This window comes from Bos indicus, chromosome 5, assembly GCF_029378745.1.
Source record: "Bos indicus isolate NIAB-ARS_2022 breed Sahiwal x Tharparkar chromosome 5, NIAB-ARS_B.indTharparkar_mat_pri_1.0, whole genome shotgun sequence".
NCBI lineage: Eukaryota > Metazoa > Chordata > Mammalia > Artiodactyla > Bovidae > Bos > Bos indicus.
In genome coordinates, this window is record NC_091764.1 from 48,553,131 (window position 1) to 48,566,868 (window position 13,738).

Below are 13,738 nucleotides of genomic sequence, written 5' to 3' on the forward strand. Positions count from 1 at the left end.
AACTAAAGAGTACTTATCAATTCTTCCAAATGTAATGCCAATACCAAGAGCAATGACTTTTGTATTAATGTGGACCGTGAAGACTAGAGTTCAGGGAAATATTTCAAACATGTGTTGATCCAGAAAGCACTTTCTTACTTGCAAAGTATCTGAGTAAAAAGAGAATTTTGAAAGGCACGGCCATCATCAAGTGACAATAGTGGAAGAGAAAGTTACTTAACTTCAAGTCTAACTGATTGCAAGTGAAACGTCTGACAAAGTTAGCGTTCCCTGGTTTTAATATTTGTTTCCAGTATGGGTCTTCAGTAGAACATCATAGCCGGTATAGAAAAAAAAAATTAAAAACAGACAGGCTCATTTCCATTCTACATTTCACATGCAATCAAAAAGACTTGCAAAAAATAGTTTTCTCTCCCATCCTCCCTCATCATCTTGGGAGCACAGATTGAGAGGGGAAGATGAGAGTAACCAGCCACAAAAAGGATGGAGAGGAGCCCTCTCTTAGACTACCATGCAGAATTTTATTTCCATATAACATCAAGTATACTTTTTTACAAAGAAACTAAAATCTACATTGTCTAAGAGCTCAGCTTTGAAAACGTCTAAAATTACATTATCGCCCAAATCAAATTTAAAATCTAGATTAATTAAGTTCAATGGACAGATAAGTCTGCAATTGTCACTCGATGAACAGCTAAATCTGAGTCTAGCTCTACATGTATACAGTCCAGAAAAATCTAAGAGATTCTGGAGAAAAAAAAGAGTCAAAAAATTTACAGTTTTCTTTATCAGCCAGATAACTAAAGTAAAGGCATAAGACTTCTTCTGAATTATTCAATATCTCCTTAAGGAACAGGGGGATAATTTCAATAATCTTTGCATCCCCAGAACCTTACACTGTGCCCAGAGAAGAGTAAGTACTAAATAAGTACATGTTGTATTTAAATATTTATTCAACTTTCCATTTTAATTATTGCTATTTAAATTTCCTTCCTAAAGATGTTTTCTAAATGACAGCTCTGGCTGTTTCTTAGAACTTAGTTTAAAATCTGAAATAATATTTGCTCAATAAACCAATGAAATTTTTTAAAAAATAAATAATGGACTAAATTTTTTCTTAATTACTACTCTGAATCTCTTATTACCTCTGTAGAGTTCCACTCTCAAGTCTTTTATTATGACTAATATTCCATTAATTCTCTGGATTTAAGACTCTGAGATTACTTAATCCAGCATTCCGCAAAACATACCATGTGAAACACAGGCTCTGGAAAAAAAAAAAATGCTTACAGGTAGTTCCTGTTGTGGGGTGAGAGAAGTTTCCACAGTCAAACCAGATTAGGAAAATCTAGGTTACATGGGCTTTAAAGAAGAGTTCGTCCAGACTTTCTTATGCCAACGTCCATTATTGAATATGTGGTATTTTGACACACCACTATTTTACGCTCCACTAGAAAGGTAGAAAAGAGTTGTCAATCAAACCAGAGCAATACTTCCTTATCGAAATGATCTGCATGCTGCATCCTCATTACCAAGATGGTGAAATGTGAAAACAGGTCATCTTAGATGTGGCAGCATGCAGTTTCTCCATATGATGATGGAATCAGTTATATAGGCTATTAGTAGAACAAGTGTTCATAATTCAGGAATTTATAAACTTCTAGTCCAAAGCCCTCATGAGGAAGAAAACTAAGGCCCAAAGATGTTGCATGACCTGGTCACACACCTGGCTAATGAGAGCAAGCTCCTGTCTGCAGCTTTCCTCCTCTAATTTATTCATTCATTATATTCCTCTCTTGAACCAGAGCTCTGTTGTACACATGCCCATCTCTCACTAACCGATGTGCCCACAGTCTGTTCCCACTCTCCATGCCGCCACCCTCTCCTCGTACAATCTCCTGCTAATTATAACTCCATCTGCTGCATTCCTTCAATATCCCCCAAAAGAACTGCCACTGCTTCAAATCCTAATCTAAGAAGTTCGTCAGCCATTCTGGGCAGAAAGATGCACAATGCTTTTCTTATTTCTTCTGCTCCTTCCTTCAGTAGTAAAGCAAAGGAGGAAATGTTTATATATAATCATAAAAACATGAAATATATAACTCCCTTTATTCTATAGATAACAAAATTTGGGCCCAAAGTAGCCATCTTTCCAAGAATGTATATTCCTTAAAAACAGAGCTCACATTACTTACTATATGGCATTATTTTGATACATAAGATGATGTTACTTATTCATCACCATTCATTCATTCAACAAATATTTACTGAGTACCTATTCAATTAGTGACAGATGACTGAAGTCTAGTTGCTAAGATGGCATAGTGAACTAAACACACAAAAAAATGTCTACCTTGCCAGAGCTTACTATGCAGGAACTATGGGTTTTCCTGTAATAGAAATAGATTTTGATGATCAAACCTATCAACTTTCCCAGACTTATTTGATGTCCCACCCCTGCCTTTTTATATTTTTCCAGTTTATTCTCCCTTATGGCCAGGGATTAAAGTTGCACAGAATGAATTTCTGGGAAATGTCAAGTAATGTTAACACTTGAAGGTAATATCTAATTGTGAACAATTTGACAAGAATGTATTTCGTTCTAAGTTTACAGATGAGGAATAGGAATAAAAGGTACAAAACAGATTCTGGGGCCAGAAGGCAAGTTGGTGGTAAAAACAAACTAGTAAATGCAGATAGGGCTTCCCTGGTGGCTCAGCTGGTAAATGCAGATTATGCCTCCAAACTCATTCTTCATCAATACCAAAAACAGGATAGCAAACTCAGAAACTTGCTGTGATGTTATCTAAAATTTGCATAAGAAATATTGATCAAAATGGAATATACTATGAACAGCTGTGCCATTCTGTGAGCCACTATGCATTTCTGTAACAAAACTAAATCTTAAAAACTATAGCTATAAAATTTGGGGTTTTATTTGCTTGCTTAAAATTTAAGTAATCTAGCAAGTTAGATTAGCAGTACATTCTTAATTTGCAATTATGTGGTTGACTACAATAAACATATCTACTGTTGAAGGAAATGCTTACCATAGTAGTAACCAAGTAAATTTAAATTCTATAAATGCATATCTCTTAAAAGTCACCTAAATAACTGATATCTTTGTCATTTCATGGTAATTTTTATAACATGCATTCTAAAGTGACTAATACAATTGCAAATATACTAAATGTAAAAGAGAGAGAAAAACCAAGAGAATTAAAATAAACGGGGATTTTAAATTTTCAAAGGGTTGATTTCAAATGCAAAGGCACAAAAATTGAGATAATTTGCCACTGCATCTCAATAAAATCTATTCAAAGCATTTTAAGTTAAAATATATCTAGCAGAAGCAGCCATTAGAGATTCAATCTCTAAATAAAATGTTTAGGATGAAGCTATAAACTAGAAAAGACTGACGATGAAAATTCATCAAGTATCTAGCCATGTATTAGTAACTCCTTGTGAACTGTCATTCACATCCCATTCTTCATTAAACACGTATTTGCTGAAAGCAAAAGATGGCTTGTTTTAATAAATCTTTCTATGACCTGTTAGGTAAATTTTTGTGAACATGTTTAGATAAACATCTAATAATTCTACCTATATGATTCCCAAAAGTCTGTGTTGTCTCAATAAACTAGTAAAATTATCATTTGTTTTCAGAACTTAAAATATTTCATATTCAGTGGTCATTGTTAAACAATTTCTCAAAATTAAAACTCTTTTTTACTCTTTTTTATGGATTTTGTTACGTATTTTATAATTATTAATTAGGTGAATAATTTATTCTATATTTTAAAAAAATTAACAAATTCCACATTTAACAAACCATATGCCCAACACCTTATTCATACATATGCATTTATTGTTCTATAGCAATTTAGCCTCATGCACAAATGATTTTTAAAACTCATCTAGTAATTAGATGCTGTACAGCAATTTTTCAACATTAACTAATACTTTATTATATCACAGAGTTATTAAAACACTTTGTTTTAGTAAAGAATATAGCTGTATTCGAGTACTCATCAACATTTTAAATATAATTTTTCTTAGCTTCCAAAAATATTTTCATTCATGCAAGAAAGGACTCATGCTTAACAGTCAACATGTTAAATTAATAACATTTTCAAGATTCTATAAAAATTCAAAACATAGCAAAACAAAATGTGAAATTTTCTTTAATTCTTGGGTGGTCTGCTGAAGAAAATTTAGCTATATATAAAACCATAAATTACTGTTAAATCAGCTATTTGGATACAAGATAAGTTAATTTATGAAAACGTGTTTTAGTTTATAGAAAGTCTACACATGAAAGACAATTTCGATGAGATGTCCAAGCACAAGGGAGTTGGAAGCCTGTTGAAAATGGAAAAAGGTTTTGCACTCTACAAATATTGTTTGAACATAATATAAGCAGAAAAAATTTGTGGTTTGTAAATCCATGTGTTCTTAACTGAATATTTTTGACATACTTTTGTTTAAGTTTTCACAATGCACCTATGTGCTAATGATATCAATAGCCTTTCAAGCTGTGAAAGAATGTAAGCCTAGTGCCATCTACTGGGAAGAGTGGATGCCATTCAATCAATTAATTGCAAATTTTGTGAATTAGGGGAGCTGAAATCTGAATGTCTTTTTTTTTTTTAAAGAACTCTTTGTTCCTTTAAAAAAAAAAAATAGCCCTCCACAAGGCACTTTCAATTTAATCGAATTAAATTAGGTAAGATGAACATGTAAGAATGTGAAGCCAGAGAATAGAGAGCATTAAACTGAACTCGTGGGAGAAAATTTCATTGGTGACATCAATACAGAAATTAGAAATAATGCGTTCTGATTAGAGTTTTTGTATTGGTTTCAAGTGTATCCTTTAGAAGACAGGTTCTGAATCTGTGGTCAAAGAGCCCTCAATTACAAGTATCAGAGTATCTAATAAAAAAAAATCTTGAAACTATATGAAAACTTGCATAGGTGCACATATGTTTCTTCTAGGTGAACATATGTTTCTTTTCTTCTGGAGAAGAAAAGTCATAACTTTAATTTAAAAAAAATTTTTTTTAGATTAAAGATGGTTCACGTTTTCAAGATCCAAAATGGTTAAAAAATAAAAATAATACAGAAAGCCAATCTATTCGGTAGGTGAGTAGCACACCACTGAGTTCAATTATTTCTTTACAGTAAATACAAAGATAACATCAGATGCTATAATGAAATATTGCCAGCTCAGACTTGAATAATAGTACTTTTTACTTATGGACATTGCTTTGGTGCATATATGTACTACTTTCTCTTTACAAATGCAGAACTTAAAGCCCAACAGACAATATTAATTTGTTCCAGAGAAAAGCGACCAAAAGAACCAGAGTTCTTACTTCTCATGGTAAGTATTTGCTGTTGTTTATTTGCAAACTCGTGTCCGACACTTTTGCAACCCCATGGACTGTAGGTTATAATATGTACTTATTATATTATGGGTTATAATATGTACTTATTCATAATATGTATAATTTGTACTTATCATATGTACTTATTCCCTTCCTCAAACAGTTTATCACCAAAACTCAAATTGCTGGAGAGAAAAAGTAAAAGAAATTTTGGATAATATACTTTGAATCTGTGTTACCATTTTTTATTGTTATTTGTTTGGCTACAATGTGATTTATACCTAAGAAATCTACCTATTGTATTAACGCATACAGTGAGAAAAGAGAAATTGGTTTTTTTATAATATTTTCAAAAGGCACTCAAACTATGAACTTTAATTTAACCTTCCCATTAGATTTATTTGAGGCCGAAATAGTCTCAGATAAATTTGTCCTCTCTGTTATAGCTATCACTTCACCTACATGTAAACTTTCCAAATGTTTATTCATTCATTTAACAAATATTTATTAAGTGCCAGGCACTGTGCTAAGCTCTGGAGCCACAGGCCCCTGATTCTTGGAGAGCCCTACTTAACCAAATGATAGTCCAACTTACAAACACCATTTGCAAAGTATCTGTCTTTAAGACTTCTAATTTCTACATTAGAATATTATGACATAACACCTTTACACACTGCCATGTGGCTGTTCAATTCATGGACTGTTAAACACGCCAGTAAAGTCTATAAGAGTAACAACCACATATTACGTGTATGATGTTGGAGAAAAGCATAATTTATCACTGCAATTAGTACTACTTAGACAAATACTCTCATTTGGCTGAAAACTACCATGATATCTAGTCTAAGTTACAATTTGACTTAATTTTTATCAAGCACTGAAACTATATGTAAAATTGTGCTTCCTAACCCTTGCTAAGATAACCCCTTCCGTCCTGATTTAGAGGCAAGGAATTCTTATGTTCAAACATGGAAAATATTTCTGTCTTCCCACCACAACCAAGCAGATTTTTCTGTAAATTCCCAGCCATTAATTAGTACCGACTCTTAAGATCTGATTAACCCAAAGCCAAGTAAAAACAATGACAGTTCATAAAATCACAGAATTTCAAAACTGAAAAGATTTTCTAATTTAAATTTCTCATTTTAAAAATAAAGACTAAGATCTGAAGAGGTTTACTGGTATGTTCAAGGTCACACAAGTTAATGATAGAGCTGTGGTTAGTTCTCTGACTCCTATTCCAGTGCTCTTTTTCAATACATAAAAGAAACTGTTATAGGAAATTAAGAAGAGCTCTGAGAGAAAAAAAATTACCTTTAATTACAAACATGAGCAAACCATAACTCAGATGCACTTAATAAGCTCTAAATTGAAATTATGCCTATTTAAAAATAAGAAGAAAAGGAAGTCAAAGCTGAAAAATGATAGATCAGCCTTCTGGGATATGGCCTTCATACAGGTCAATCCAGTTATAATCAACTTTAAGAGCCTGCTCCAATTATTTTTCAGTTCTGGAATTATTTCGTATTGAATAATACCTAAAATTAGTAGGGTACTGGCTAGGGAGCAGAAGTCTTTTTGATTTACAGAGATTTTTGTTGTAATGGGTTTTGACCAGGGAACAGTAAATTAAAGCAAGACGTCAAACTTTTACCTTAATTTCCTATATCTCCAAATTTGGCCTCTTCCCTCTCTACTTGAATAAAGTAATGAAGGCTAGAATTCCCATTTCAATTTCATTTTCCTTTTTCAAAATTTAAATTGTTTGTTTCACATTATTGTTGAACTTAGCAGTGTCTTCAACATATCTCCTTTTCTAAGAGTAAAATTCTGTGAATTTGAGCAGACTCTGGGAGATAGTGAAGGACAGGGAAGGCTGGCATGCTGCCGTCCATGGGGTCGCAGAGTCGGACATGACTGAACAGCAACAAGAGTAAAATTCTGTTAGAGAAATGGACGGTAACAAAGATTTTGCTGACACTGAAGTTATAAAATATGTGCGCACTGGAAATTTCATAACACTTTAAAAAGTACAAGGTCCTTGAATGGCTGAGCAATTATGGAATACCACTCTACCAAATCATTTATCAAAGTAAAATAGGTTTACAAGCCCTAAGAAAAAAAGACCGAGTCCCTCTGAGCATCCTTTAGTACTAGACGGCACCCCACTCCAGTACTCTTGCCTGGAAAATCCCATGGATGGAGGAGCCTGGTAGGCTGCAGTCCATGGGGTCTCGAAGAGTCGAACACAACTGGCGACTTCACTTTCACTTTTCACTTTCATGCATTGGAGAAGGAAATGGCAACCCACTCCAGTATTCTTGCCTGGAGAATCTCAGGGATGGGGGAGCCTGGTGGGCTGCCATCTATGGGGTCGCACAGAGTCGGACACGACTGAAGTGACGTAGCAGCAGCAGCAGCAGCAAGAATAAAAGAAATGTGTTGTATGTTTACAGTACTTGAATTCTGGTTCAGTGGGATGTATGAGTAAAATAAAGAGGTCAAAACAACAAACATCTGAATAAACATGGTTATTTCTCAAATATAAAGTGCATTTGTGGCTCCGATCAAAGTAAAAAGAGTTAAGTGCAATATGGGATGTATTGAAATATTTTTTAAAGTCTATTTTACTAGAAAAACAGAAAAAATATATATCTATATTGATACAGATGTCTACAGTGACCTAGTGAACATTATACACAATGCTTACTATATGTCAGCCACTGTTGAAAGCATTTTTCACATCCTAAGCTATTTTGTTCTCACAGCAACCCTTTCAGGTGAGTACTATTATTATCCCCATTTTACAAACAAGGAAGTCAAGGCACGCAGCCAGTTAAGTGGCAAAGCTAGAATTTAGATGTGTGGAATTCCAGAATTTGTGTGCTTAAGCATTGTGCTATAATGGTTACTTCTTAAAAATTATCATCTTTGTTGAATTTATCTTTGAATCATGTGGATATCAAAATTTAAAGACACATATTTTGATTAAACAGTTTCATTATGAAACCTCTTAACTCTATAACTGTCATATCTCAAGTGATACCATGTTAATTAATAAGTTTCCATAAATACTTAGCCTCCTTGGTGTATGACAAACTAATGTTACAAGAACTGTGCTAGTGCTTTCCTACCTGGGTTTTTTTCCCAGTGGAAAACATGGTTACATATTAAATAATTTGCATACTCCAATTATTATGTGCATGTGTACTCAGCTGCTCAGTTGAGTCTGACTCTTGTGACCCCCATGGACTGTAGCCCACCAGAGGTCTGTCCATGGGATTCCCCAGGCAAGAATGCTGGAGCAGGTGGCCGTTTCCTCCTCCAGGGGATCTTCCCGACCCAGGAATTATTCTATGTAGTTCATAGTCATGGAAAAGTTTCACATAGCACAGAAACTACACTGGTTGATGCTCTCCCTCCAGCTTACATACAATAAAAGAAATAAAACTTGTCAGTTCTATAACTTGAATTTTTCTCTTATCCATCCCCCTTCTTCGCACACATACTGTAACAATCATTGTTAAGGTTCTCCATGCTCCATGAGTCCCTCCAGCCTCAAGCTCTTCCAACATGCTGAGTGGCAGCAGTACAGGAACATGGCAGGTTGGGAAGCAAAGGTGTCAGGAAGAGTGGTTATGGACTCCAAGCATTAAACTTTATTGACCTCTCAACACTCACAGACATAAAAGCTATTTTTTGAAACAGACAGTGTTTACTATTCAACTATAGCTTCAAGACAAAAGCCTTATCCTCATTTCTAATTAAGCGGCCATCTCAATCTTCTCTTAGAAATATCTGGAACCAGCACTGACCGTCCATCATACTAAATCAATAAATCTTATATGCAAATCAAGTCATTTTACTCTCCCTTCATCCCTTCCCTAAGATTTAAAATTTTAAAAACATCATATAGGGCACTTTACAATTTGTCTACCTTTCTTTCTTATCTCTTCTAACTTGCCCTCACCCACCCAAGCAAGCCACATTAAATAACTTGTATTTCTTTGAACATACTTTGCCTTTTCAGGTCTTCATGTATTTCCCACACTACTTCATATGTCAGAAACGTCCTTCCCCCTACTTGGACATCTGGCTAACTCTTGCTCACAGTCTGAGATTCAACTTAAGCATATCCTACATGAAGTCTTCCTTTAACTTCAGAGACTTCCCTCCCTTCCAAAAATCTCTTCCCCTAAGCAAAGAGCTAGGACCATCGTCTGCATTCCCCTAACATCCAAGGCATAAATACTTTAGTCTTATCACCATATGGTTCAATGGTCTTTACACAGTTTCAGCTCCATCTTGTGCTTGTTAAAGAAACTGGCTTGATCTTATTTATCATTGTATCCTCACTGCTTCACACAATGCCTGGCACTCATAGCTAATATTCAATGAATATTTAATGAGTTAGAATGAAATTCTCTATATAATACAGTAATAGAGAAAACTAAAAGAAAAGTAATATTGATAATAACGTTCACAGAAAATATCTGGCCATTGTGATTTTCATAACAAAATTATAATGTTAAACACAGGCAAATAGTAAAATTTTGGACTTTTATGTCTCTCTTGTTTAAATGCTTAAAATCACATTTTTAAAAAGACTGGTTGGTGGTTCTAATTTAAGAACCAGTTAATACATGCTATAGTAATTCTCTCTATTTGGTCCTTGTTAAATAGAACATCTTTTCTTTGCAAGTACAATAACTAACTTTATTACACTAAAGTTGTTCATGTTAATTTTCTTTCTTTCCTAAAGGAATGACCACATGTGGAATGAAAAGCATTTTTATTATCCTTTAACAAGATGAATGTCCTATTTTGTGTGATTTGGGGTGGTTTCTTATCAAGACTGCCAGCCTCTTATGAACATCATGATTTTCAGATGTGTAGTGTGCATTAAAGAATAAGAAGATATCATGAAATATTAGTGACAATTATATACTAAGCAAGGAAACTGGACAATGTTTCCAAGGGTTGTAAGGATTGTGGAAATGAATGTTACTCTAAGTAGAGTGGTGATTTATAACCAATTTCCGTCTTCAAATTAGGGCCCAAGTAAAAGAAAACGAAATTTAGCAAAGCATTGTGGTGTATCATTTCCTGCAGCAGAAACACCCCCACCCCGGCCCAGTGCCCTCACTTAGAACAGCACAAGGAGCAGCAACCTGAGGGAAGCCCACAGGCTCGCAGGGCAACTGGCTGGCTCTTTGTCACCAAATGCAGCAGGTTGAATGCAGACATCACTGTGATATCTTCACCAACAAAACGAGAGGCAAAGAACAGGGGCAAGAGCTGAGCAGGAGAAAAAAAGAAAACAAAAACAAATTAAAACATCACAAATGTTAAACACGTCCACTGCACAATTGATGTTACGGTTTTATCCGGAACTGAACACACACAGTGCTAATACATTGCAAATGCCTATTTTTCAGATGGTGAGCTTACTTTCAACCCAGGCTTATTTATATCTTATGAATAAAATACACACTATATAATAGTGTAATGTGTGAACACGTTTTGCAAGAGGTTGGAAAAAGAGACAAAGTTTAAAACAGTTGAAAGGAATTAACATTTACTGACTTCATACCAAGTGACAGGAACTGGCTGGGGCCAAATACACATATATTGTGTCATTTAATTCCTAGAATAAACCTAGGAGGTAGGTTTTATCACCCAATGTATATGTGAGGAAGCCAAGGCTCAAAGGTCCACGGGCACAAAGCAAACAGCCAGTGGGGGGAAAATAAAATTAAAAAGCCTTGTTCTATCCAGCTACAAAGTCCCCCTCTCTCCTCACACCACTTTGCCTTCTTCCAGCAATTATTTGCAAATCTGGAGAAGACTGCAAAATCCTGTAAGATTAACAGATTTCTTTTGTTAGAGTTTCATACTTTTAAAAAATAGAGAGCCAAATAACCTAAGGACAACTAGGAGGCTTCACTGTAGAAACAGCGTTACGTTTGAAGACGACATATCAACTACGAATTTTCATTTGATTCTATGATCTATGATTTCTAGATCAATTCTGTAACCAATGTTCACAACCTAGCCTTAAAGGGGGTAAAAATAATTTTTAAAGTTTTCGGAAATGAATCATGTGGAACTGTGTGAATGTTAAACTTTAAAGAAAAGTTGTTAGGATTTTCTTTAAAGTTTTAGACAATCTTTCAGTTGGTAAAGATTAACTTCAAATGAAGGTGGAAATACTGGATGAATAGAAACTTCCCATATTTTATTTAAAATTAACATTACAAGTGCCCTTAACCACTAAATGTCCAAAAATGGATATAAAATTAATGTCTCGTTCATTTCCTGACCCTCTCACCCCCCACTTCTTCTCCCCCCAAATAAAAGTCTGTTCCTGGTCTCTCCTGACCTCCTCAAAGAACAAACACATAATAAACAGTAATATATTTGACCAAATCACTCTGGAGTATATCTGACAGAAATCTGCTTGTATTAACATGCCTGAACTCTGACTTCTCCAAACTAAACTCACTACAAAACCAAAACATTTTTGTGTTACTAACTGGAGACAAAAAGGAGGAAGAGGGAAGGTAAGTATCACAATGCACAGCCTGAAAGGACCATTAAACATAAATAAACATGTCATTTGCACGAGTGACTGCAGAGCAGGGGAAAGAGAGCATTCCTTTGGAGCAGACTACTGACTAATAAAAGATCAAAGGTCTATACCTCACAACACTATAAATAAAAATGTATTTTTTCCCTGTGACCTTCGCTGTGAGGAGTAAAGTGTGCACGGTGAATGTAATTACTTAGCAAAGCTGCAGCCTCATTGTGCTCCTGCAGTTGACCATAAAACGTCTTCCTATTCTGTTTCATCAACTGCTGTACCAGGCGGCCTGCGCGCCTACCGATGGCCACAGCCATCTGGCTTGTGTCAAAGCCAGCGCACAGGAAGAAAGGGAGTGATGTCACTCTGCAGGTCAGGCAAAGAACAAAGATGCATTCTATAATTAAAAGCTGAGGGCCTCAAATACCGGGGGCCCTTCAGCATGATATGACGGCGTGATTTAATGTTCTGACGCTTGCCTTTATTTCTACCCAAAAAGCCAGGGCTCCATCTAGTGGCAAATTAGTTTTGCCCAGTTTTCTTTAAAAGGGAACCCATCTGAGTTAGCATCCAACAAAACAGAGCAACAAAGTGACTACTTTCCGAGCAATCTAGCCTTTTTAACAAAAAGTACAGTTTGTCACAGTGCCCTCTGTCCTCAAGTCCTACAAAGCATGCCCTTTCACAGCTTAGGATTGTGAGGATAACAGCCAAAGCAGCTAATTTTGCAAAAATGCACCATGTACTACAGTCTACCCTGAAAAAAATGTAGCTGAGATGGAAAGTGAGAAACGCTTCTAGAGAACGGATACATGCCTCTGGATGCCTTGGTGAAATCAAACTCATAATGTTGTACTCCAGGAAACAAAAGTATCCTAGTTAATATGGCTCTAAATGTGACACCAGGAGCAACTCATCTATAGAACAGAAAATGGAATATTTTTATGGTGAAACAATGTAACAAATTTAGTTTAAACTAATGTTTTCCACTTAGTTTCTCTTAGTTTATGCTTGCAATACATGAAGTAAAATACGTTGACAAACCAGTCTAAACTGCAGAATACACTGAATGAAAGACGTGATATCATAATGGATGGGTAGGATCTATGAGATCAGACTGCCTGGGTTTGAAGCCTGGTCCTGCCCCCAAGGAGTGGTGTCACCTTGGCAAAGTGGCTTACCCTCTCAATGCCTCCGTTTCCTCAACTCTAAAATAACAATTAAATCAGTTAATTGGTTAGAACCACTTGGAACAACTCCTGGCACATAGTTTATGCTCACAAACATTAGCTCTTACTAGTGTTTATCTATTTATTTATTTTTTAATATTTATTTATTTGGCTGCATTGGGTCTTAGTTGTAGCACACAGGATCTTCAGTCTTCACAGCAGCATGTGAGACCTTTTTAGTTGCAGCATGTGGGATCTAGTTCCCTGACCAGGAATCGAACCCCAGGCCCCCTGCATTGGGAGCTCAAAGTGTTAGCCACTGGACCACAGGGAAGTCCCATCTTACTACTAGCATTTAAATGTACAAATATTTGTTTTTATTTTAAAATTATATGAATTAGAAATTTCTAACAGTCCATTTATATCCAATCCTATTGAGCCTTAGTAGGCCATTCTCCAAACATTGATTCTGATTTAGGCCAGAAAACTTACTACTCTTGGATTGATTTCCATGGTAGGATAAAGATATTCTAAGCTTGGCAGCTGAGGAAACCCTTGCCATATGACAGGCAGTATTCTAAGCACTTCGCATTTATTAG

General features: G+C 35.3%; 1 protein-coding gene across 4 annotated transcripts in view; it reads right to left on the reverse strand.

Moving 5' to 3' along the window:
• Positions 1-13,738, reverse strand: part of MSRB3 (methionine sulfoxide reductase B3) — a 179,374-nt gene that overhangs the window by 128,225 nt on the left and 37,411 nt on the right. For 3 of the 4 annotated variants that reach the window (XM_019960873.2, XM_019960874.2, XM_019960875.2), the window contains exon 2: positions 10,559-10,685. The exons of the other annotated variant lie outside the window; for it this stretch is intronic. In XM_019960873.2, coding sequence (XP_019816432.1) covers positions 10,559-10,634 — 76 coding nt within the window. In that variant the 5' untranslated portion in view covers positions 10,635-10,685. The remainder of the gene's footprint in view (positions 1-10,558; positions 10,686-13,738) is intronic. 4 annotated transcript variants of the gene reach the window in all.